The sequence below is a fragment of the Vidua macroura genome, chromosome 1 (assembly GCF_024509145.1).
Source record: "Vidua macroura isolate BioBank_ID:100142 chromosome 1, ASM2450914v1, whole genome shotgun sequence".
Classification (NCBI taxonomy): Eukaryota; Metazoa; Chordata; class Aves; order Passeriformes; family Viduidae; genus Vidua; species Vidua macroura.
The window spans coordinates 68,153,033-68,178,964 of NC_071571.1; the positions used below are offsets into that span (position 1 = coordinate 68,153,033).

At 39.4% G+C, this 25,932-nt stretch overlaps 2 protein-coding genes across 2 annotated transcripts in view; one reads left to right on the forward strand and one right to left on the reverse strand.

Moving 5' to 3' along the window:
- On the forward strand, positions 1-24,605 carry TXNDC5 (thioredoxin domain containing 5). The gene is made up of 10 exons (XM_053981339.1): positions 1-151; positions 4,630-4,779; positions 7,523-7,628; positions 8,888-8,984; positions 11,297-11,412; positions 13,580-13,666; positions 16,400-16,540; positions 19,335-19,417; positions 22,217-22,346; positions 22,921-24,605. Exons 1-10 carry the CDS (start codon positions 96-98, stop codon positions 23,041-23,043), a joined length of 1,089 nt encoding a protein of 362 aa, XP_053837314.1. The 5' UTR covers positions 1-95; the 3' UTR covers positions 23,044-24,605.
- BMP6 (bone morphogenetic protein 6) overlaps positions 24,430-25,932 on the reverse strand; it is an 86,335-nt gene continuing 84,832 nt past the window's right edge. The window contains exon 7 of the mRNA XM_053981351.1: positions 24,430-25,874. Coding sequence (XP_053837326.1) covers positions 25,725-25,874 — 150 coding nt within the window. The 3' untranslated portion in view covers positions 24,430-25,724. The remainder of the gene's footprint in view (positions 25,875-25,932) is intronic.

Consider the following 25,932-nt stretch of genomic DNA (forward strand, 5'->3'; position numbering starts at 1 on the left):
GCCCGGCGCGGGCCGAGCCGGAGCCGGGGCCGGGGCCGGGGCCGGGCCCGGCGGCGGCGGAGGACCCGCACGGGCGGCACCTCTACAGCGCGGAGATGCTGCGGCACGGCGCCGCCGCCGCCCCCCACTTCGTCATGTTCTTCGCCCCGTGGTGGGTACCCGAGCGCGGCGCGGCCGGCCCGGCCCGCGCCCTCCGCCCGCCTCTTCCCCGTTGACGTGGCGGCGGGAGGCGGCGGGGCCGGGCCGGGCCGGCGGGGAGGCCGCGGGGTCGCGCTGCCCCGAGCCCCGCGGCGGGGCCGGCGGGCGGACTGGCGGGGAAGGGCAGCCCCGGGGGCCGGGAAGGGCCGGGACGGGGGAGTGGGACCCCCGCGTGTGCCCGGCCCGGGCCTCGGCGGCCGTCACAGAGCCACGGGCTCAGCTAGGTTGGAAAAGACCTCTGAGATCATCAGGTCCAACCTATCGGCGCCCGAAGCCGCCCCCGGCTGGGGCTGCGGGGGGAGCTGCTTCGGCGTGCCTCGAAGAGACCGAGAGCTGTTGCATCTTGGCCACCATCACTTACTTATCCTGTGCCCAAGCTCGCAGATGCTTTCACTGCAGAATTTATGTTCTCTTTGCATACACGAAATTTAAGGGTAAATTTGCTGTTAACCACCGTGCTGCGTCCCCAAGGCCGCAGGTTTCCTTAGGAGAGCTGGAGAGTTAATTAGATTTGCGAGAGACCCACTGTGGGCTTTTGTCCTGGACTGGTACTTTTGGCACGAGAATCGTGGAGATGAATGAGGGAACGGTGCTTTGCTGGACATTCCTAGTCAAGAGCACAGCACTTCTCATCACTGGGTCTTTCTCATGGTTGCTCATATTCTTCTCTTTGCCTCTTCCCCTACCCTTTTTTATCTTACTGATATCCAGTAGATGTTATTGGGAGTTCTATTGTTAGGGTTGTTAGGTTTCTTTTTTATTTTTTTTCCTCCCAAGTTTTGTTTAATCTAGATAAAATAAAGGGAACAATGTGCAAAAGTTATGTTTTGATCCAAAGTTATCCATTGCTACGTGGTGCCATTTAGGCGTATGAGTCTTTGAAATCCATAGCAGGAAAGCATTTCCTTTGAAAACTTTTTTTTGTTATTAACATTGACTTATTTATGCCATGTGAAAATGTTAAGTAAAAGCTTGAAAGAGCAGACGCCTTTGTTCTCTGAAGATCACAAAAGTGAAGAATGCCTGACTTGCTGATGAAGGAGTCCTGCCTGAGAGTGCAGTAAGGCTTAAGAAATGCCTGTGCAGAGCAGGAGTGCTTCTGTTCTCTTCTGTACTCAGGTGATGATGTCTGTGTCTGTCTACCCTTTGACTGACTCTTTTACAGGCATCCCTAAAACCAGATGAGCTCTCTCTTATCCCGAGACACTGTTTGTAGGAGACCCTCTGCCAAAAGGGCAGTTGCAAAATCCAGTATATGCTCCACATCCTCAGTACAGATCAAAGGGAGCGCTGGCAGAGTTGGATCACACTGTGCCCTTGGGAGGGCTGAAGATCTCTGCCCAGCTTAAGTGTGAGGGAACTGTGTTGTTTACCAGATTTCTCTGGTATGTTCTCTTCATCCTTAGAAAATCCTCCAGATCTCTGGTTCTTGGCTTCAGGGCCCTTGGTCTGGATGTCTGGCTCCTGACAGGCAGCAATAGGGCCAGGTTTCAGGTCCAAGGGAAGAGCAGAACAAAGGGAACATCCTGAGAGAGGTGCTTATACACACCAGGAGTTTGTCAGTAGGATCAGATGGGCAGCCTGACAGTCCTGGAGTCTATGTTAGAGCCTGTTCTGAGGTGATGTGCTAATCTCCTAATGCTTCCCACAGGCTGTTGTCTGTAGTTCCAAGGCAAACAGCCCAACCTTCAGCTGGGATTGTCTTTCAGATTTATGTGGGTGCTGCTAATGTTGCATCATCAATGCTACCAGTAAGTGCTGGGTTAGAGCCAACACCGCCCTTCTCTTCCAGATTCTTGAAACAAATGTTGCTGAGGACCTCACTCAGAAACAGTGGTGGTACATGTGAGGGCCTACATTTGTTTCAAAGATGACAGGATACTTCAAGAAGAGAGCATTCCAAGTCATTTGCCATCAGATATTATAAGGTTTTTGTTCAGAAGGCTGTCCCACTTGGTAGGTACACTTGGGGATAGAACAGGTTACTCTCTTGGTGGCACAAAATATTCTTAAGTTGTCTGCCATGCCAGTTGCATTTCTACAGAGGAGTGAGGTTCCCCTGGTTCCTTAGCAGGAAGGAATGTCAACTGAGTAGTTTCACTTCATTATTTTGACTCTTACGGGTCTTTTCAACCCATGTTCTTACTTGGTATACCTGGCAAGTCCACTGAGCTGCAGCAGAATTGATCACCAGAGTTCGTTGTTGTTGAATCCAACTCTGTTGACAGGATTTTACTTCAGTTGAATTCTTCTGTGCAGAGCAAGACTGGTCCTGGGCTGCTTATACCATGTCTGTGTTTTTAGCTGGATAAGGATTTGAGCTGTGCCTGGCTGAGGAGCTGCCCTTGCTGGCTGCAGGGCTCAGGCTCTACTAGTGGCCCCCAGAAAAGTCTGTGTTAGTCTCTTTTGGATCTTCATTTGTGCTTGTCAGTGGAGGTTGAGGATGCTTACAACTTTCTAGCCCATGTAGGGATAAAAGAGCAGAACTCCTCATTGACACCCAGGTCTCCACTGTCCCCAGCAGCTCCTGCAGCCCCACTAATGTGTTGTAGAGTGGCAGCAGTAAAGGACGGTGTAGGTGCATGGGGTTGAGGGAAGCATGTGATATTGCATGGTCTTGCTCTTTGATTTTGCCCTCCTTGGTTTTATATATATTTCCTTGGAAACTTCAGAAAAAGTGTTTTCAGGACTGTCATGTATTTCCTTCTGTATAATACTGTTTTGGTTTTTTTCAAACTGGGAATGACTAACTAGTCGATTACTGATTCAGATAGGAACATTTTTCCTGCTTTAGTCTCAGTTTTACCTTCCATAATCCAAAGAAGGAAGGAAAGGGGTGTGTATAGCAGAGATCACAGTGTTAAGTAGGGACAAGGCAACTCTGTTGTGCTTAAAAAACAGGAGGTTAATTAATTGGGATTCCCTTCCCTAGTTTTCCATGCTCTGTTCTCTAACACCAGCCAGTATTCATTTGGTGTTTTGAATCACTGCATCTGCTAGGGGAAAGGATCAGGGTATCCAAAATCCTCCTCTTAATTCAAGCTCTGTGAAGGAGTTGACTATGGAGGGACTTCAGTCAGAAGTTAAATATTTAAGGAATATTTGATTTTAATAAGAACACATTGTATCCCTTCACCAGGGCACTTCAAAACAAGATCACAAAATTGTATTCAGCCACATCATGGGAGCATGTATGACCCACTGTGCCTGACTGTTACAGGACCTTATTAAGATCAGAAAAAATTCTTTCTCTTAAAGTAAATCTCAGGGGTTTTTTTTTGTTTTTTTTTGGTTGGTTGTTTTTTTCTCTTAATGATCTCAGGAGAGAAAGGTGTGAATCCATGCAACTTTTCTACAAGTGTACTCAAAATCATTTGTATGAGTGAAACTAATTTAAGTCCAAGCAAAGTTCTCCAAAGTCCTAATGGTGATTTAATTGTTACTTACAAAGTAGATGTTGCAACAATTACATATTGCAACATGTAAATTGTTGTATTTACACGCTGTAAATGCCAAGCAATAACTGTTTTCATACTGTCAGTCTGAGAATGTTTTCTGTTACTCCAACTTTGTATTACTTAGATGTCTTGGAGGGTTGGAAAAAGCAGCCATTAAAGAGAAATGAAAATCCATTCCTTAAAACTTTCCATCATTCTTTGAGGAACAGAGTATTGCTATAATGATTTGAAAGACTAGGAAGACAGTGAGAAGAATAATAGCTTTTTTTTTTTTGGTTCTGGGGAGGTGCTGTTTTAGGAACTATATGAGGCCAGTTTTCTGTGTATATGCAGGTATAAAGAGTTGATGGTGTCCTGCTGGGGCAGAGCATAGGAGGGGAAGATTTTCACAGAATATTCTGAACTGGAAGTGACCCACAAGGGTCATTAAAATTTTGGGAAACTGTATTGTGAAATTGGATGTGATGTTTCTTGACTTGTGTGTTATAATTCCTCTGAAGCATAGAAGTGCAAGTGGCATTACAAAGAGGCTAGAAACTATTATCTTCTTACCTACTTGCTTAAAAAAAAAGAGTAATTTTGAAATATTAGAATGTAAAGAAAGCTGGGCAACCTTGCAGGTTTTTTTCTAGAAAGCTGAAAGACTGACAGTGCTTTGATTAATAGCCTTACTAAGTTCGGGGGGTATTCATAGGATTAGTACTGTAAAAGGAGAGTACCAAGAGGTTCTCAAATCTTGATGATTTTTACACAAGATGTGTTTGCAGCATGCTACAGTTCTTAATAGCATTTGCTGTTGCTTCATGTAACAGTGCTTGAGTATGGAAGATTTCTGATGTAACTGATTTAACTTTTGATTTTAAAATTTGTTTAAATTTATCAAAATCACCATTCTGCATATGACTTTTCCATGGGCTCATTCCCCTCTAAGTGGGAGCAGCTATTAAACAGTATCTTGTTCCTCCTGTCACAGGTGTGGACATTGTCAGCGCCTCCAGCCAACTTGGAATGATTTGGGAGATAAATACAACAACATGGAAAACCCACAGGTCTATGTTGTTAAAGTGGATTGTACTGTAGATATTCCACTGTGCTCTGAATTTGGCGTGCGAGGATACCCTACGTAAGTATAGAAAGAAATCTGCTCCTATTTTTCTTTTTTAGTTTTCCATGATCCTCTGCCAATTTCTTGAAGTTAACTTCTAAGCTATATTTTTTCTGGATTTCTTTGTAGCCCTTTGGACCTGCTATATTCATTTTAAGCCTTTTTGCAATGTTGCCAAGTATCGTGTAATACATAGTACTCTTCGGCTTTTTTTTTTTTTCCTTTTTTTTTTTTTTTTTTTTTTTCTTTCAAGAAGCTGTTTTATGTCTTGGAAGGTGGCTGTGTTTAACTGAAGTCCAGAATTTTCCTGTTCTTTTGTGTGGGAGTACCTCTTTCTGAAGCAACAGTACATTGTGCAGCTGTGATATGCATGACAGAGCTGGTTTCTACTAACAGTACTTTTAAAAGTAACTTGCCACAAATTTTTCAGTACACTGCATCCTTCATAATTGCATTATAGGTGGTCTCTTAGATTTTTATTCAACTTAGTGCTCATAAAGCAATAGTATCACTTAGCATAGCAGAGGTGATATTGTGTGAATTTTTTTTTTCTAGCTAAGTTTGCTTATATTGGTCTAGTATTTTAAGGTTGCTATGTTTATGCTGTTATCAAGGATGTATGTCTCACTACCTCAGCTTTGGTAGGCAGAACATGGTCTAGAGTATCTATGAGAGGTCAGTGCCTTTGGGTTAGATGTGTGTTCCCTTTTAAACTGAGAGAAAAGGAGCAAAAGGATTTCTTTTTCACTCGTGTCTTCTTTAAAGCTTCTTGCAGATATGGATGGTATCCTTTCAACTGCTTTATTAATTACTCATTTTAGAGGTAATAAGTGGAGATTGTATAGATGATTATCTATAGCCCTTCCACAGGCTGTATTTTTCAGTTTCCTTCCCTTTGCTCACATTGTCTGGTGTTTTTGCCAACCCCAGCAACAGCATAAACTTTTCATTCGCTCCTGGCTGCACTCACTTGGACGCCGATGTGTGTGACTGAGTGGAAGTTCAGAGTTATAAATAGCATAGTCCTTGTTGAGATAGGAATTATCCTTAAGGGCAGTGTGTGTCTTGCTTTCACTACAAATACCAAGAAAGAATGAATATTACAGCTCTGAAGCTCTTGAATATTCAAGACTGAATATTACAGTTTTCATATCTTCAGAAGTGAGCATTGGTTGTTGTTGCCTATTTGCATAGATTATATTATGATGCTGTTCCTCTTAAAATAGAGTGGCAGAGATTTTTGAGTAGGAAAAAATCAATGGATGTGTAGTTGCTGGAGGGTTTTTTCCCCTCCCTCCTCTTTAAGGTCATTGAATACATAGGAATAGTTAGTGCTTGCTTTTTTCTATTTGAAAAGTTAAAAATAATAAGGCAGTTATCTGCTAGGTATAGAAATACAGCAATGAAGGGGAATTCATGGTATCACATCTCTTCCTATTTGAGTCAGGTTTTAACGAGCTTGTTTCTAAAAACCTCCAGCAAGGGAAATTTCACTGCTTCCTCAGGCAGAGGAATTGTTGCAAGTCCAGGTTATGCTGATCCCTACACTGCTTTTCCAAACACCTGTCAAATGAAAAGTTGCATCCTCTTTTCATCCCCTCAGAGAAAAAATGGCTGAGCAGGTCCCTGCACTTCCTATCACAGTTGTCTCAGGATTATTTGGTGCTGCAAAATAAATATTCTCTCAACTGAACTAGAGAAAGTTTAACCTTGTTTGCAGAAAATAAAGGTGCAGCTAGCTTTTTTTAAGATGTTACCTGAATTTGTTTTGTTACTTTCCAAAAGTATTGCCAGGAGCTGTGTTTTAGATGTTCTTCTTTTTCATTTCTTTTTCTTCCTTATTATTCTGACTTTCTGTCATCACAAGGAACATTCAAGAGTACCTTGAACAGAAAAAACAGTGGGAGCTCTTATCTCTTTTGAATGTATTTGCATTATGTGGTTTTTCAACACTTTCATATGTTCATTTCTTCCAACTGTGGAAGAAGAAGAGAGAGAAAAACATTTCAGGAAACTAAAGAAGCAGTACAAAATGACAGCTTGGCAAGGGGAACTGAGGGCTATGTGATAGTAGTAATTGAAACTCTGATTTGCTTTAAAAAATAAGAATAGGTCAGAATTCAGTATCACACCTTTATTAAATATACTTCCAATTTTAACTTAAAATTTAGTAGTAGAAATTTTATGTAGTCTATGGAAAAGTTTTGATGGTGATTATTGAACGTTATAATCATGAAGTCTGGATGCCTACAAGCAGTCATCTTCTTGTCCTATTGACTTGTCTCAGTGTGTTTTTAATCAGTTTAATACCACATGACAAGCCCTGCACTATAGCAGCTGTCAGAGAACAAGAGGTGAAAAAGAAATTCCTGGGAAAATAAACACTAGATATTTTTCCTTTGGTGATGGAGAAAGGTGAACAAAACAAAACTGATGCTCTTTGACAAACTGAAATAGGATTAATAGAACTGAATGCTGCAATTTTTAAATTGCTCTTTCAAAATAATATTTCATTACACTGATTTTTAACTTGGTATGTCTTATTTTCTCTTTTAAAAATCTCCTTAAAGCTTACATGGGAAAGAAAGAGGATCTTTTAAGTTCCAGCTATGTCACTTTAATCTGAAAGGGGTGCCTGATGCTGATGTTAATAGTCAAGAGATCTGTTACTGCAGTCTGAGATGCATTGCCATGGATTAGCAAAGCATGTTTCCTGTGTGAAAATTTTTGCCTCACTCTTCTCTATATTTTGACCCTTTAGGCTAAAGTTGCTTAAGCCAGGACAAGAACCTCTGAAATACCAAGGCCCTAGGGACTTCCAGGCACTGGAAAACTGGATGTTGGAGAAACTAAATGAGGAACCATCTGTAAGTCTAAAGGAAATAATATTTTCTGCAGGCTTACTTATCTATCATTTCTTTAAGTTAGGTTTCAATTTCCAGGAGGAAATCTGCTCCTGAGAATAAAAGTCAGGTTGCAGTACCAATCTGAAATGGCTTACATGTAAGTCAGAGCAGTAATTAAAATTGCCATCCTGTGACCTGCTCTCTTTCCTGCTTTTAAAATTGCAGTACATAATGCAGTTTTAATGCTTATACATTTGACATTTTAAGTTACAGTCCTTGCTGTTAATTAATTTGACATCTAATGTTTCTAGAGTAAGAAAAGCAATTTAGCTCTAATGCATTATAAATTGCATTTGTGTTGGGCCTAATTACCTCTAAGAACATAGATGCCATCTTTGGCTGAGTTACTTTCGGATAATATTGTGGCCTAAAGAAAAGGTTTTAAGTGATCAGTTAAGTAAGGTAAGCTAATACCATCACTAGGAGAATCCTTAAGTTTAGGGGTATAATTCACATATGGGAGCCAAGCCTCACCTGAAATTAAATTTTTGATTGCTATTTCTAATCAAGAGAAAGCTTAAGTGGTTGCTGAACCACAGTTAGAATGTGATTACATTTAAACAAACACTATATTTTTAATAATTGAACATTAAATGTGAAATTATTTTAAGAAATACACTTTGAGGTTCCTAAAAAAATCTTTTTTGCTATAGGGTTAGAGTCTAGAAAGTATTCACTTGCTTTTGCTGAAATGCTCACGCGTTTCTTGCAAGTTATATATATTAAGTGTTTGCTCTATTTCCATTGTTGTGGTCTTCACGGAGCCATTAGGTAGACAGCACTAGGAGAACAGAAAATAGCTTTTGCACTATTTCTAAATAGCCCAGAGACCACTGAAATTAGTGTGATGGCAGTTGTGGATGATGTGTGATGCTCTGGAGGCACTGTTACATAATTTAAGTGTTCTAATGTATGGTGATGCAATGAATGCTACAGCAATTACTGTGCCCTGTGACTGTACTAGAGTACAGTGAAAGACTGGTATTCCACAGACTCTAGTAACTCTCTTTTATGTGGCAGTCCTTTTCATCTTTTGCTTTCATGTAGTTGTTTTTTAGGAAACATTAGGTACCTAAATCAAGCTAAATTAGGACATTGCTTTAGGAATTTAAAATTTCAGAGTCTATGGCACTATCACAGAATGGTGTGATACAAGAAAGGAAAATGTTGTGTATTTGCTGTAGAAGAGAAATAAAAGTTAATTTTTTTCTCATGAATAGGACCCTGAATCTGATGTGGAACCGCCAAAAACCCCTGAACCTAAGCAGGGAATGTATGAACTCTCAGCAGACAATTTCAAGATGCACATAGCAGAAGGTAACCTTTTTTCTGAACAAGAGAAACTTGGTTACAGAGACATTAGTAGTGGGAAGTCTGCATCAGAAATGTTAGTTTTCAGAGAACCTGCTTCCCACTTTTATTTTATGGTAATACCTAGTGAAAGAGGATGAAACTGCAAACGAAGTAAAAATGATGGTTAAATTGGTTAAATTACATATTGCAGACTATGAGAAAGTTGAAGTACAGCACTCAGAATGCAGTAAAATTATGGCTCCTAACTCCAGGGCAGAAGCTAGTGGGGCCTGCTCAACTAAACTGTCTCTTTTCCTGAGTTCCTTGCTCAGTCACAGCCTTGCCACTTTGTGTTTTTGCAAGTCCCATTTCCTCTTTCCCTAAGGTGCTGGCTTGTTCTTCCTCCCAGGCTGTTATTCTGGATAAGTATAATCCACCCGCTTCCTCCTTCCAGCCCCCATCCCACTCCAGTCTGGCCTTTTATTTGATATTCTTTAGCTTCCTTCCTCCAGAATTTAATGTGGGCAAAACACTTTGTCTGTCGGGCTATTTTAAAAAATATTTTGTCTGGAAGCTTTAAAATTAATGCCAGGAGGGATACCTAATATGGGAAATTTCACCACTCACATGATGTTTTTTTAGACAATGAGCAAAATCTTAGAATACAAACTTTGGGCTGGCATGACAACAGAGGATCCTACTTTCTCCATCTGTAATCTGAAAAAGAAAGGCTGGATAAAATTAAATGTTTGCCCATTTTGAAATCACTAGGGAGGTTGAACTCGAACTTCTTAAAGTAAACATTAGCTCATTAGAAATATTTTCACGTGTAAAACAGCATTTTGTGCAGCTAGCTTAAAATTTCCCAGCATATCTGGCTTAATGTGGAATTCAATCAAAATTCTCAATTAATTTTCCTCTAAGCCATCAGCGATATGCTAAGCATTTGTCAACTTAACTACCTTCTCCGACTGTAAAGTTCAGTGCATTGTAAATGCTTTAGTGTTTTTATTATGTATCCATTGGCCTTCATAGAGGAGACATTCTCATGGTCATATGTGATGGTTAAACAGGTTTACAATCATCTGTAAATCTGTTGTCCTCTCCTGACTTCAGTTATGAGAAGTTCAGTGCTTAAATTTAATGTGAGCCTCAGCAGTTACACCAGCAAAATTGACTTCTGTTCTTAAATAGCTTCCTTTAACTTTTTTGCTGCTCTGGGACAAAAATAAATTATGTTGTTTTCTATTGAGGAGAGTATGTCAGAGTAAATGGTAAAGAATAGCCGATTTTGACTAGTATTCTTATTAATTAATGGGAAATTTAATTTTGCAGTTTATTTGACCAATACAGAGCATGTCAATCAGTTTGAAAATCTTCTACATGCAGACCAGTCAAGTCCGGTCTTTCCTCTGACCTTCCTTTGTGGACAAGCCTTCAAACTAGAAATTAATTCAATACCAGCCCCAAAGCATTCTTCAAAGGATTATGAATAATTCTGCTAAAAAGAGCTTTTCTGCAGTTGCTGGTGTTTCCTGCAAATTGATTTTTTTCCTTATTTTAATTAAGTTCATTTTTATTTCATTTAATAGAGCCTTGCCTAGATATATTGCAAAAATGTGCAGCAATTTGAATTAAGTAATCTTAATTGAAAGTAATTGCATATTCTGGTACTCTGCAATCAATTATATATACTTTTAAACTAAATCTTAGTAGGAGATAGCACAGGGACTCTCCCCTGCATAAAATGCCACATACATCTACTAAAGGCAGAAATTTCTGAGTAGTTGACATGAAAATTCAAATAGCAGGGCAGAAAAAGAAGAATGGAAAACTGAACAACATTTTTCAGTTAATTCATGGACTTAAGTTTACTTAGGAAACACCATTGCATGAAGATGAAGTTTAATACTTCAATTTATGCTGCTATCAACATATATTCCATGGTAGTTCTTTCTACTCTGTAACAGGGCAACTGATTGACATGGTAGAATTAAACATTAAAGTAAATGGTTAGGTTAAAAGTATCAGTTTTAATACCTCTCTTGTTGGCTTGAGATTGTGAAGCTGTTTGAATTTTCAGGAAATTTGGCAATGCTGTGGGACTGCATACAGTATTGAAAACCTAATTGCTGAAGTATTTTGTCCTGGCCTTTGATTCACAATGTTTCCTATCTCTAACTCAGGAAATACCATGATAAATTTGCAGCCTGAGATTAGTACCTAGGCTTTAATTGCAACCAAGTTCATTCCAAATTAGCTAAATATATATATATATATATATATATATATATATATATATATATATATATTTTTTTTTTTTTTTAACTTAAAAGGTAATCACTTCATCAAGTTCTTTGCCCCTTGGTGTGGTCACTGCAAGGCTTTGGCCCCGACCTGGGAACAGCTGGCTCAAGTCTTTGAGCATTCAGAAGCTGTCAAAATTGGTAAGGTAGGTGAAGCACTCTTAGTTTGATAATATGGTTTGTGTCAACATACATTTTAGCCAAGAATCATGCCTTTTGTGCTATGATTTGCAAATCACAATTGTTTTGTTTGTCACCTCTTAAATCCTTTTATAGTCATAGTTCATATTTTTGTTTTGAGATGGTCATGTTTTTTTCTCACACATCCACAGTTAACAGAACCTCCCCCATTTTAAGCAAAGCCTTGTTGCAAACAGAGCTGCCCCTGCATTTCAGAGACCTGGGAACAAGTCTGATATTTCAGATGCAGGGAACAATATTTTGAGACTTGTTTTTTATTATTCATTTGCTTTGTCAGAACTTGATAGACTTCAGTATTTGAGTGGGAAAGTGACTTCTAATTTGTTCTTTGCAGCATTGGATTCCTTAGCAAGCTTTAGCCCTACTGGGTATTTATGATGAGTTATTTCTTTGTTGGTTTTGGTTTTTTTCCTCTTTTTCCCCATAAAACTTTTAAAAGGTTTCAGGGGGTCTTACACCTTAAAAATTGATATCTTGTCCTGCTTTACTTATTTCCCTTAGGGTTGATAACCAGGTTCTGTGGTGTATTTACCATGGGAGCTTGTTACTTGTACGTGGAGTGACTACTATGCAGAGGTATGGAGGTGGTCTGGCAATTGCAGTTACTGGCTTTATTTGCTGACCCATACCTAAGTCCAGGTGGCTCATGATGGGAATCCCTCTGTTTCTGCCAACTGTGGAAATTGATCTGGGGTCAACTTCCATGTCCCTAAACTTTCACAGTGGTTCCACTGACCTGAAATACTGCCTGGCAGCAGTGTTGTCAGTCCTGCAGAGGGACTCTCCCTCTGCTGTCTCCCCTGCCTCTGCCCTTGCAGCACTTTCAGCTGCAGTAGGAGGGATGAGTTTGTTTTTGTTTTTGTTTTTTTTTTTTTGTTTTTTTTTTTTTTATTGCTTTTGAAAATCTATTAATTCAGGTATGCTGTATATGTACAGCACAGGCCAGCAGAGTTGAACTTTAGAGGAGACATACATACATACATACATATATACATATATATATAAGCACAGTTGAACTTCAGAGAAGACACACACACACATATATATATACTATATATATATACCAGGTGGATATAAAGTTAGATTTCCTCTGAGAATGGAATGTCAGAAGCTTTTTCTCCTTTGAATCTTTCTGTACTTTTTGATAGCCTTGTTTGCTGTCTGATGAAATCGTTGCTTAAATATCTTTATGAAGTTACTGTTCTCTGAGAACAGTACCAGAGTTTTCTCTGAGTTACCCAGAGAAAAATAAACAATAAATTTCCGAAGTTTCTGTTTTAATCAGTTGTCTGTGGTGTTTGCAGTTCGTATTACTGAGATTTGCTATTTAGTACCTCCAGTAAGATTTGTCTTGATGCCTAGACAATTTTATGTAACTGTATAGCTTGTGAAATATATCTTGAAGCATGTCTTGGCTAAGATTTTAAGTCTGTAAGTAAACAGGAAACACAACTGTTTCTAAGAAGGTTGAACTATGACCTTCATCTCATTTCGGGGAATAGTGTCTTAACACTTTAATCTTTAGAATTGATCTTCAGTGAAAAGCTAATAAACAAGTAACTTTACAGACTGGTTTGTGACATATTAAAATTGACTGTTGCTATGCTCTTGGAGCTTCCCTTGGAACACAGTTTACTTGCTAGCTGTTGACATCCCATCTGAAGTCTTTAAAGAGTACTCTTTAAAAAAAATGGGTGAGCCAGTATGTCTTCACTGTAAAGCCCTCTCACATTAGTGTTTTGTGTCTCATTGTCCATGTACTGATTTTATTAGCTGAGAATACCAAGTACTTTTTAATTGAAATATTTAATTATGTCTTCATTGTTCTTTGTAATTGCTACTACTTCCTTCTAGCCATACTTCCCTCCCCAATCCCTCCTTAAAAAAAAAAAAAAAATCAAATACACACAGAGCCTCCCAATTACACAACCAAACCACTGTTTGGAAGACAGACATAATCATTCTCAAGACAGTACTTGGTATTGAGTTTTGCCAAGCCTTGTATTGCTTGTTCCTGTATTTTTCTGAGCTTTTAAACAAGGGAGGCTGTGATGCTTGTTGTATGTTTATTTTAGGCACTGAATAGTTTTGGATTTTATTCCCAAAATGTAGGTCGACTGTACCCAGCATTATGAAGTCTGCTCTGAAACCCAAGTTCGTGGTTATCCCACACTCCTCTGGTTTAGGAATGGTGAAAAGGTGAGTCTGCAAGTTCAGCAAAAGATCACACCATTTTTCTCTGAATAGTATTTGGACTATGCTTACATCCTGGAAAAAAAATTTGCTTGTGAGAGAAAAGATGTTGGATGTTCATTTGGGTACTAGAAGAGGTAGACTTTGTCCACAGATAAAAGTTAAAGGTTTTTGTTCTCTGTTTTGCAAACAACTGACATAATGTTCATAAATCTGTAAGCAGGATCTCCAGTTATGCTGCTATATGAGAGAATTCTGGGTTTACTTTATCATAGTATTTTGCTTCGTATGAGATACAAAAATATAACTGAAATAGAAATAATAATAAAGTATGTAATTTTCACAATGTGTGTCAGAAGGTTCTCACCTCTAAGTGGTGCCCATCTGCTGAGTGATATCTAGAGATGCAAATTTTCTTTCTTATATAAATCCAAACATTTCACATGACACTTGCATTTCACATGCAAGTGAGAATCTTGTGGGCCCACTTGACATTTTTCCTTGCAGCAATTCAGAGAACTAAAATATTCTAAAATTATGGGGAGATAAAGTATTTATAAATACCACATATCTGAACATCAGTAAACAAACATATTATAAATTGTTGTGTTATTTATGCTATATTTCATAATTTCAAGATTAGTTAAATATATTCAATGGATATTAAAAACAGGCCTGCAAGAGAACCCAGGACTACACTTCTAGCTCTTACATGCTAAGTTCTTGGCAGGCAGAAGGAAGAGGGGGTTTTCTCCCATTCATCTTGCATTCCTTTTTGAACATTTACAGTATCAGCAACCTTAAGTTTTGTTACTTGAAACAGTGTAGTGGCCACTGCTTGTGGCAATTTTCTGGCATTCTAAAGAGAAACTGGCCATTAGTACACACCATATGAGGTTTGGTATAAGGACCCCTATAAGATCAGACACTAGGGAATTTAAATGAAGCAACCCCTGCGTTTTTGAATCCCAACCAGGTTCGCGTAAGTGCGCAGCCTTGTGCTCTCTCAGGGCACACACATCAGCAGCACAACTGGAAGCTGAGGGAGTGCTCAAATCAAGCATGTGCAAGGCTAGAGGTTTTCAGTTAATTAAACTTTAGTTTAAACGTTGTAATAAAGTTGAAGTTGGAGTTCCTTGGAGTTCTTTCAATCAAGAGTGCAGTGAAAGAAAAAAACCCACTGCTGTTGCATTTGGTAAAGCTGAACCTCGGTCTTAAATCTGAACAATGTATTTCAGTTGACATCAAACTGTCTTCCCCTGCTGGCAGTGTGGCATTTCTTGGTGGAATACTGCTACCAAAATCATATGTTCCTCCATGGGCTGATACAACATATTTGAAAAAACACAGAACAACCTCAACAATTTTCCAATAATCTGGCCTAGAAATTCATGAAACTCTCTTTGGCAGCTAGCTATCTCCTGATCAGTAAGGGGAAGTAGGAGAACTGATTCAGTCATCCAGCCTTATCTGTAGAACCTTCATCCCCTTTGCCATAACTGAAATCTGGCATCACACCACTGCTGTTGGTGAGATGCAGCAGATACCCTGGGAGGAACCCTGACCCTGCCCTGCTGACATGGGTACAAACGAACAGGTACCAGCTTCTCTCTCCTTAGGGATTGACACCCAGTGCCAGGAAAGGGGTAGTAGTTACAGGAAACATTGTCTATTACAAAAGGAAAATGTATAGAAAGAGTTCCAATGAAAAAGGAAATTTGAAGAGATGTCTGTTCTTCCTTCTAATGTATGGGAGATTGTATGTTGTTTCTTAAAGAATGTTCCTCGTCTGCAAGAGGAAATACATCTTGCAGCCCACACCACATAGGACCACATCTCAAGAATTCTATCCAAAATGGATATGTAATGCCTCAAAGATATGATCTCTCTTCTGAACAGGAAAATTAATACTAATTTTCACAGACAGCCCTGAGGGCAATCATGCAAGAGCCAAATTGGAGAGGGCTGACAGTGGGTTTGAGACTGAAAGCTGCTCACAAGTGCTCTGATTTCTTGTTCTGACAATCTCTTGATTGTCTTGTTCTCTGGATTTGGAAAGTACCTGAAATATGGGGAAGCATCCAAGGTGAACTGTGGCCTCTCAAAGATCTGGCTGGCTGACTGTTTTATGTGCAGGTTAAAAAATAGGATTAGACTTCTGCGACAGTGGTGCCATTGGAAATGTCTGCCCTGAAGCAGGCTGCTGTTGTCTTTTGCTCTCAGGTGAACCTAGGTGTCCAGAGTGCAATACCTTACTCTTTGGATTTTCCAAGGAGTTGTGGCAGGTCTGTAGGCCAGAGGAATGACTGTAGTCCAGAGACAGGCAAGTTAAGGTTTTCAGCCCTGTCAAAGCACTGTGTAGAGCTCACAGGGTAACAGAGACCACACCCAAACCACAGTGGATATTTTATTGTTCCTTGTAGTAGAGTTAGTTTTAACAAAAAAAAAAAAAAAAAAAAAACTGTCTAGGGTGAGACCAGAAGGTCAAAGTGGAAATGTTTCAAAAATTTGCTTCTATGTTTCTAAAATACCTTTCATTTCCCTTTGGGTACTGAAGAATCTATGGCAAAAGCTGAAGACATGTAGTGAATGGAATGTCATAGAGAAGTTTAAGAACTAGATAATAATACTTATTTATTTATATGCTTACCCTTGGCAATCTTATGTTTTGCTTGTAATTATTTATTTGCTACATCAACCTGCATATTGAAGGTTGCACAAACTATTTGCTAATTGTAGGGTGACCAGTACAAAGGGAAGAGGGATTTTGATTCTTTAAAAGAATATGTGGAGTCCCAACTACAGAGCTCTGGGAAAGAGCCACCAGCAGATAAACCTGTTGAAGCCCCACAGCCACCTGCAGAACCCACCCATGTTGAGGTAAGTGTTCCTGCACTCTGCAGCAATGTAAGGTGTTCAGACTGTTAGAGCTGCCTGAGCCTTCCATGTGTTTCTCTCTCTGATAGCTTGACAATTTCTGGATGTAAACTGTGCCAAATATTTCCCTGGTTATTTTTTTGAGTAATCAGTGGAATCAGATAATAAATCCTAGATATACTTTTACTAACCTGATGAATTGGAGAAGGAAAAAAAAAATCTAATTCCTATTTTATGGTTGCAATAAATTATTTAGATAGAGGCATAAATGTGGTCCTTTTGGCCCATGGAACTGCTGCCACCTGGGTCTGTATGACAGCATATTTCACCACTGTAGAGATGAACATTTCTTGCAACATTATCACTTGAACCCTGAAGGATGGTGCACACTGCTAAGCCCCTAAAAAAAAAGCCAGGGTTCTATACTTAAAAATCTATTTGCAGAAACAATGAACAAAGATTATGAAGACCAGTACCAATATGGTAAGGTAATATGCCCTGTGACAAGAAAACTCCTTGGGGTTTGGAGACTTATTTTTTTCTTGGTTGTTGGAGCTACAGGCCTATGTTGTGAAGAAATTGACAGAAATAACCTTTTTACAATTGTAGTTCATGTCATATAATTTTCTGTCTTTTCTAATCCCTTTCGCATTTCATCTGCCACTTTTCTAGGAGATGAATGAAAAATTGGTGAGGCTGAGAAATTAGGGATGGATTTCAAACATAATTTTTCATTAAATGTGCAGAACATACTTTCTGTCTATCAAATAAGGGACAGGAATTGGCACTCCTTTATGATATAGATAATTAGGCAACAATATTATAAATACAGTTTCTATGCAGCTTCTTACAGGAGAATATTACCTTTCCCAGCTGACTTCTTCAGCAGCATTACCCATCTTGCATAAAGTGGCTTATCAAACATTACAGACCACATAGATTTGCAATTTTCATACTCTTCAATTTTTATTTTCTTAATTGACCTCATATTTGGAAGATCCCAATGAGCTGGTGTTAGTACAATGCTGGAAGTAATTAGTTGTCTTTCTATTTTTATAGAAATAACACAAACCAAATGTAACACAAATTCCCACTTCTGCCTTGCATTCACCAGCACACACACAAGGAGGAAAGGATTGTTGGGGGATTTTTTTGCCAAATAATAGTAGACATAGTGTAGGACTCAACTTGTCCTTCCAACTTTTATCTTCAGACCCCCTGACTCTTTGTTTTCATGAATTTTGAAACAAGGGGCCAGCCCCTGTAGCCAGCAAACACTGACTGCATTTGCTATCAGTTGACAACAGGCAGCAAAAGCAATGAGTTCCCACTCCAAATTTGTGTCCCAGTGTTGGCCCCCTACTTGGATTTCCCCATGTCTTATATAGCCCAAGTGCTTGCCAGCCCTTTTACAGAAGCTGTACTTTTACATCCATGAGACTTCTCTACTGCCAGACATGGCTAAAATCATTCAAAAAATGATCTTGATGGATTAAGGCAGTGTGACCAGCAGATGCTCAGATTATGTGATTGCATTAGATGTCTTTTTTTGAGACACAGAGCTAAAATTGAGATATCTGATATTAAATTCCTTTTTGTGGTTATGTAGTTCACTTTGCTCTTCTGATAGTAATCTACAGATCTTTAAAATTCATTTTACTGTGCAAATCGTGGGGAAGTTGTTACTAATCAGGTTTTCAAATTTTGTATCTTAGATTGTATATTATGTCTGGAACATTAGTTTTAGATATCCATTTAGGAAAATCAGAGTAGGAGCATAGTGCTTACATTTTGCTTCCTTTAATTATTTCTGATTATTTAATAATTAGAAAGTATAAAAGTATAATTTCTATTTTCTAAATAATTATTTGGAGGTAAAAATACTTCAGCATAGTGAAATAATTCCATGAACTAACAGTTATTTACAGAAGTATTTAAAGGTACTGGATAATTTGGATTTTCAAATTTATTTTTGGCTTCACAAAACTTACTGGAGTTAAAATAGAATTGATAATACTGTCGGCTGTGATCTTGTTTTTCTTTTCTTTCATTTGATTTTGAAGCTTTTATAGGCATGAGGTGCATAAATTTGTTTTTAATCCCTCCCACCCGTAAAGGTCTCACACAAAAAATGAAATTGCAGTCTCATATGAGAGCTCCATGCTCTCATATGAGACTGCAAGCAATGTGCTTTCCTCCCATCATTCCCTTGCTCCTGATATTATCAGGATTAGAAACATTTCCTGGCACCCATGCAAGTGTGGTGTTGTGATGTCCTCTTGACAGGCAAATCTGTGTTTCTGGTAACAGTTTTTTCTGTGCATGCAATGCAGGGGAAGAAAGAACAGAGAGAACAGCTCTTGAGACATCACCTGTGTGCCTTGAACACCTCATTAAAATCTCAATGGCCATTACCTGCTTGAAGCCAGCTCCTCTAAGGGCTGTTCCTTGAAACATAGTGTATTAAAATTAATGTGATTTTTTACAATTACTGAAAATCTGGATACAGGCAAATCCTTTGAAAATAGGAAAGTTTTGTTTCTTCAGTTATGGATGAGATTCAGTGTAAAATACACTTTTCTCTGCGTCTCTCTGGGGAAGGAAAGCAGCTGAGAAGTAAAAGGCAGGTCTGCTGCTGCTACTCTTGTTTATATTACCAACAATATTATCTTTTCCAATTCCAGTTTCCCTTTTAGGAAGGTAAAAGCTCAGTAGGCTGATGTTGTATATACAAAAATTTTTTTTGACAAAAATATTTTTTGACTTTTTTTTTCTCTTTTTCTTTTTTTGGGGGCAGGCTGCAGTGCTTTCTCTCTCTGAAAAAGACTTTGATGCAACCATTGCTAGGGGGATCACCTTTATTAAATTCTACGCTCCATGGTAAGAAGTTTGCAGCTGTTGCTGTTCAGGATTATTGCTGGCCTAAGATGTGAGTGCGATAGTTGGTGTAGGTCTTTGAGCTGTAGTACTGTATTTGTTGTCTTGATCTAAACTGTGAATTAGCTGAAGAATGTGTGTATTGGCAAGAGTCACAGCAAAAAAAAAAGCTCAGTCTTGTTTAGCTCCCTTGAGCTGCCTCTCTGCGGAAAGGCTGACACAGAAGCTTTACCGTGTCAGCCTCCAGGTACTGCTGGGGTAACAGGGAGAGTGAAGCTTTCTTTGCAGGTGCAGCATGTTCCTATCCCTGAGTTAGGGTAAGATGAGGGGAGCATATCACCATATCTCAGTGCTGAGAAAGGAGAGGATGCTTGCCTTAGGGCACTCTCTAGCCTTGCTTGGAAGCCTCATTGGAGCACCTGAGTTTTGATACAGACTGTTGAACTATGGATAATTAGCTGCCTGTTACTCCTCAAATAACTGTCCAAAAACTAATTTACACAAGTGACAATTTTAAGATGTTCTTAAGAGTGTATGTTCAAGCAGTATGTTCTTAGAGGGACCCAAGGTAGAAGTGCCCAGTGCAGATGGTGTAGGTGTAGATGTAGATACCCAATGGAACACATTGGAGGGGGAACTGAAAGTCATGTCTGGCATCTGCCATTTCTGCTATATCCAGCAGAGCCTGGGACCCCAGATGGGTTAAGACCTCCATATTACAAACTTGTAGAAAAAGTATTTCCCCCTTTTTCTTACTATTCCTTTTCTGAGACAAAAAGAAAGTTTCACGCTTCTCTCTCTGGTTTATAGAATTCATCTTATTTGTGCCTCTACTGAATTTAATGAAACTTGCATGCCATCTTGCTCATCCATTGCTGGTCTTTTAGCCAACAGAAGGAAGCCTAGTGTAGGGAGAGAGATTAAAATTAGGCTGTATTTCACTGTGTGAAAGATAACACATGTCTGATTTAATCACTAGCATTCCATTAACATGATGTATAAAATATAAAAAGACCTTTTGTTTAAGTTACAAAAGGCCCCATTACAAAGCAACACAAGCAAATGCCATCCATATTTAGATGTGCTCAGGCATCTCAAAATATTGCCATTTAACTTCAATAGTAGGCATGAATGTGTTTCTTAGTGTAGGCAAGAATTACCTGGGAGCATTTCATTTCACTTAAGCTGAATGCTGCAGGCTTTTCCCGTGTTGTCACCTTTTGCTGCTTGAGAACCACTGCTATGCTCTCTTCCATTTGTAAGACCTGCTTTTGGATGTGAGCAAGTATCTGTCACCACTGCGTTAAGAAATGTCCTGCCCATAGCACGCACACCTCTCATCGTTTACTGCTCTTTCCTCACTGCCTTTATCCCCTCTGTAGTCTGGGAGGGACTTAGTCTGTGCCTGTGCTGCTTCTGCCCCACCTGCAGAACTGGCTGGGAAATTCAGTTCACACCTGTGCTCCAGAGCAGCTTTCAGTCTGATTTCTGAACCCAGGGCTTGTTGGCATACCTACTAGTTCATTACCTGGAGCAACTTTTTCTGGGAGAGTTTGAGATCAAGAAATTCTACCCTTTTGATTATCTTTTATTAACAATACCATGTCCTCATCTCATGAGATTCTCATGGGATGCTGCTGGATCTCACAGATAGGATCAGTGTTGGATGGCAGGCTGAGAAACAGCGGTTTCATGATGTGGAGTCACCAGTGTGTGCTGCCTGGCTGCAATGCTCAGAAAGCCACCATTTAGGAAAATGCTTCCTATATTTATGTAGCTCGTATCCTAGTTTTGGCTCTGAAAGTCAGGCTTGTGACTGCCTGTAGTGCTCTGCATATAAATGACCATATTCCCTTCCAAGTGGATTAACTTATGTAGGGCTCAGCGAACACTATTATGTTGCTTTCTAGCTCTGCTGTTCAGTTAGTTTTGGATAAATATTAATGTTAACTTGCATCGTAAGCACAAAATCATCCCGTTCTCATAGTTTTTGTGCATGGTCAGAAATGCTTTTATACTGTCCCTGTGTATTAACAAGGTAGTTTAAATATACACTGGCTTGCATTAAGAAAACTTGTGCTGAGACATCTTTCATTATTTTTGTAAATGCCCTGATCCAGCCTCAAGGCAATTATGAGTCTATTTTAATAACCCAATTAAGGTGCAGCTGGGTTAGAACAGTATGAGCAATTCAGATTTAAAGTCTAAAGTTCTTTGGGAATTCTTCTTAAAGGCAGTAAGAAGTTCACATTAGGTACTTGACTAAGCCAAGTTAAAAATATAAACAAAATGAATGCTAGTGGTCAAGGAGGCCATTAGGAACTGGAAGAAATTTAATAGGGAAATTAAAATCTCATTTACCTAATTAAAACTCAGGCTATGTAGCTTTAGCATGACTGGCATGTGCTACCTGAAAAATTAATTCATACTACAGACATTCTGTGTCTTCCTAAAAGCATTTTTGTTTCCAAGAGATCTTTTTTTTTTTCCATTTAAGTATTCGCTCTGTTTGTCTTTATTTGGCTTCATATTCTTCTGTGGGGTAAAATGTTAATGTACCGAGATCTGGAATACCATTCTAGGCAAGACTAACAAAGGTCAGAAAGTACTTCAGTGCTTAACTTAAATAAAATCACTTGTTTTCTTAGCTCATTTACTGACATAATAGTGCAAGGGAGTTGGAGGGCCAAATCATTAGGGGATAGGAAAGGTTGCTAGTTAAACTTACAGCAATTGCAGCAAGACAGTAGAGATAAACTGGGAAGTGTATCTGCTAATCAAATATCCCTCCTTTGCTTCTAGGTGTGGTCACTGTAAGAACTTGGCTCCAACCTGGGAGAACCTTGCCAAAGAGCAATTTCCAGGTTTGACTGATGTCAAAATAGCAGAAGTGGACTGCACTGTGGAACGTAACGTCTGCAACAGATTTTCTGTAAGTGTGAAAGTTCTGAAATGAAGGGGACAGTACTATGTTCCAGATGTTGAAGGGTCCAGTGTGCAGCCCAACTGGCTGCTGCACTCCAGATGCCTGGTGACAGTACAGCTGTGGTCTCTGTTAGCCAAAAAGAGGCAGCTGGTGACACCATTTTGTTCCCGAACTGTTTGTTCGGGCTTGGTCACTTTCATTATTGGACAAAGCTGAAGAAGTCCCTACTTTAGGAAACCTCTCTCTCTGAAAGCACTAAAGCTGTCTTGCGGTATCCAATGCTGAATTCTGTTCCTATAAAAGAAATGTCTTTTAGAGCTGTTAGGCAGGCAATTGAAGACAGAGCTGAGGCTGTCATTCCAAGAGCCTAGAGGAGCATGTATTACCCCATTCTTAAAAATGTTCAGAAATTGCAGGTTGGCATTGAAAGTTCTGCTGTGGGTTTGTTTTTTTTAATTAAAATGGCTTATTGTTTTAGAGGGGTTGATGGCTTTTCAGAATCAGGTAAATATGAGTGATGGATACAAGTTCGAACATTATTAATAGCAAGTTTCTTTTTTTTCGTGTGTGTCTTTTGAAGGTACGTGGTTATCCTACACTTCTGCTTTTCCGAGGTGGAAAGAAAGTCAGTGAACACAACGGAACGAGAGACCTTGAATCACTGCATAACTTTGTCTTGCGTCAGGCAAGGGATGAACTGTAATAAAAGTCTGGATGCTCTGTCCCTGGCTCTGTACAGTACTGAGGGATTTCTATCTTTGCTAATTTTCAAATAGTGTATTTGGGGGGTGGGGCTTTTTTTGTTTCTTTGTTTCTAGGAAATTGAATGTACTAAACTTTGGTATCTTCCCCTTGTGTGTGTGTTAAGAGACATGTCTCTCTGTGTGTGAAGGAAAGCTAACAAGTTGTTAGTGTGCAAATCAAGAGTATTTTCAGCATTGGTAGTTGCACTGCATTTCTGCAATGAAAGTGTAAATGGTTTCCTTTGAGACCAAAACACGTTAAGAAAACCAACTGAAGGGCAGCAGTAGAATATTTTTCTCTTCATGTTAGATCTGGTTAAAAAGTAATCCTTACAAACTTCTTGTCATTACTAGAAAGGCAAAAGCTACAGCTGTGTTGAGTCACTTTTGCCTCTAGAATTATACTTAATCCTTATTTGTCTCAATATAGCTGCTGAAAGGTTGAAAACACACACATCTTTGGAAGATACCAGGCCACCATGAGCTGGTTGTTTCCTGTTAATCCTCTCAGCATGGGAGGTCTAGCCATAATGAAAGTGATGGTACTGTAACATGTGCCTGAACGTTACTGATGCCATAGTGTACATGTGTCAGGTGCATTTCCATAGGCTGCTGCCATCCAGCTCCAGAGGCACAACTATGCTCTACTTCTCTAGAGCCAGAGTGAAAAAATAGGTGCTGTTACAACTGCTCCGTTAATGGTAAATGATCAGTCAGACTCCGGAGCTTACAATGTGTTTCCTACCCCAGCCTGAATCCAGACGTTGTGCTGACCTGCTCCTTAGTCAGAGTACCTAGAGAACAACAAATAACATAATGTTTAATATTTTTTCCATTCAGCTCTTCTGCAGTAGTGTAAAATAGTTCCCCCTCTCTTCTTGAGCCTTAACATTTTCTCCAAGCTGTAAGCATTGATAAGTTTGAATTCTAGGACCACACATTTTGTGGTGTCTTGGATTATAATATGAATCTATTCTTTGGTGCATAAGATGTTCCATGTTAGACTTAACTGAAAGCCAAAGAATTTAAATTGCAGAGACTGTCACAATACAAAGGCAACAGCAAACCAAGGACTGAATTCTGCTGTCTCATGTGCACAGAAACTCATGAGGAATGAGGATTGCTGCAAGCTAATTTGACTAATCTGTCAAGATGCTGGGTTTTGTCCATCATATGGAGTAAGTTGGGTTGCTTTTTTTTTTTTTATTTAAAAAAAAGGCAAAACATCAATGGACTTTTAAACCAGTGAATTTCTCCTGGTTCTTCACTTTACTGTCTGTCCAGAACTTTTGATTCTGTTCAGTCTGAAAATATGTGAAGGTGAAAAAGCCACAGTGAAAGCTAAGTGTTGTACTGGCAGATGTATTGGATCAACATGTGTACTTCTGCCTTTCAGGAAGCCTTTATTATGTTTTAACAACTTTCTAGTGAAGCACAATCTCATGAGTTTCTTGTATAAAATCAAAGTGGTACAATTGTTTACACTGAGATTTTTTCTAAATAAAAACTTTTTAAAAAAGCAGTCTTTCTATAAATGATACAGCACAATGAATATACAGTGACAAGTGCAATAAATTATAGCTTGTATTTACAAGAAGCCTTTTAAATGCAAGTAGAGGTAAGTGCATTTAATACAAGTTTAATATTGATCAAAACAATTTGCTATTAGCTTCTGCTAGACAAACCATGGCTCTACACTGCATATCCTTTATACCAGTTTGTTAGTTGCATGAGTTGAAAGGGAAAGATTGCAAATGTTGTTGACATTCTGTCTTCCTGTAAACAAACTGTCCAGCTAGAGAACAAATGGTCCCTAAGCTTTTACTTCTGAATTACAGCTGAAGAAGTGTCCTGACTTCCTTCCTGGGAAAGTGGTAGTAGATGAGGCAGCTCCACGTGGGGAGTGGAAGGAAGTTGCATAAGAGCAAGTGTATAAATTTGTATTGCCCAGTCAGATGGTGAGCTAGGAAGACCAGACAGGGTCTGAGCTCATGGCAGTGTTTCTAACACAGGGTGCAGCCATGCCATCTTACACCTGCAAGATCAGAGTCAAACAGTGCTGGGAGCATAAGAGAACTGAAACATCTGCTTTGGCACAATTTTAGATGTTTACTGTCATGACAGAAGTCAGAAGACTAACAGTCTAGGTGCAGTAACCTGTCCCTCTGGCCACAAGGATCTTGCATGAGATGTACACTCAATGTCTGAAGTGCTAACACCACTTTCTTTAGCTTCTCTGCCTCTTCCCCTCATCTTCCCTCCCTGCCCGCAAAGAAAGACCACACTTGTTTTGGGTGTTGAGTGCTTATCTGTTTAAACTGCAGCACATATCCAAGCACCTGCTACAGGTCACTCTTCTTTGTGAGATTAGGACCATCCCAGCCAAATAAAGTGTCAGGGCATTTTGCTGCTGCTGAGCTGAGCTGGGCAGCCACCGTGGTGTGGGGTCAGTCTGTAAGAAGTCCAGCAGTCTACTCCCACCCTGGGGGGTGGTCCCCACACCCCCTCCTCCCACAAGGCACATACATGGTGTTCTGAAGGGTTGTTCATCACATGGTTTTTTTTTCCCAAGGTCGTGAAAACAGGGAGGATTGTATCCAAGTTCATGGTAGCATTACAGAGTCCATGTGAAGACTGTTTGTCAGTGACATCCACAAGCTCTTACTACCATATTCCTGTATTTCTTCAAGATTACATTAGAATTATCATCGAAGTAAAGGACAGATATGGCATTTAGTTTGGTAGGTGCACAGCATGGTTTGGGAACGTAATCAGGATTCATAAGATGAACCTGTTGCCAAGAAAGAAAACACAACTGAGACACTGGTATATTGTTTACAAATTCACCT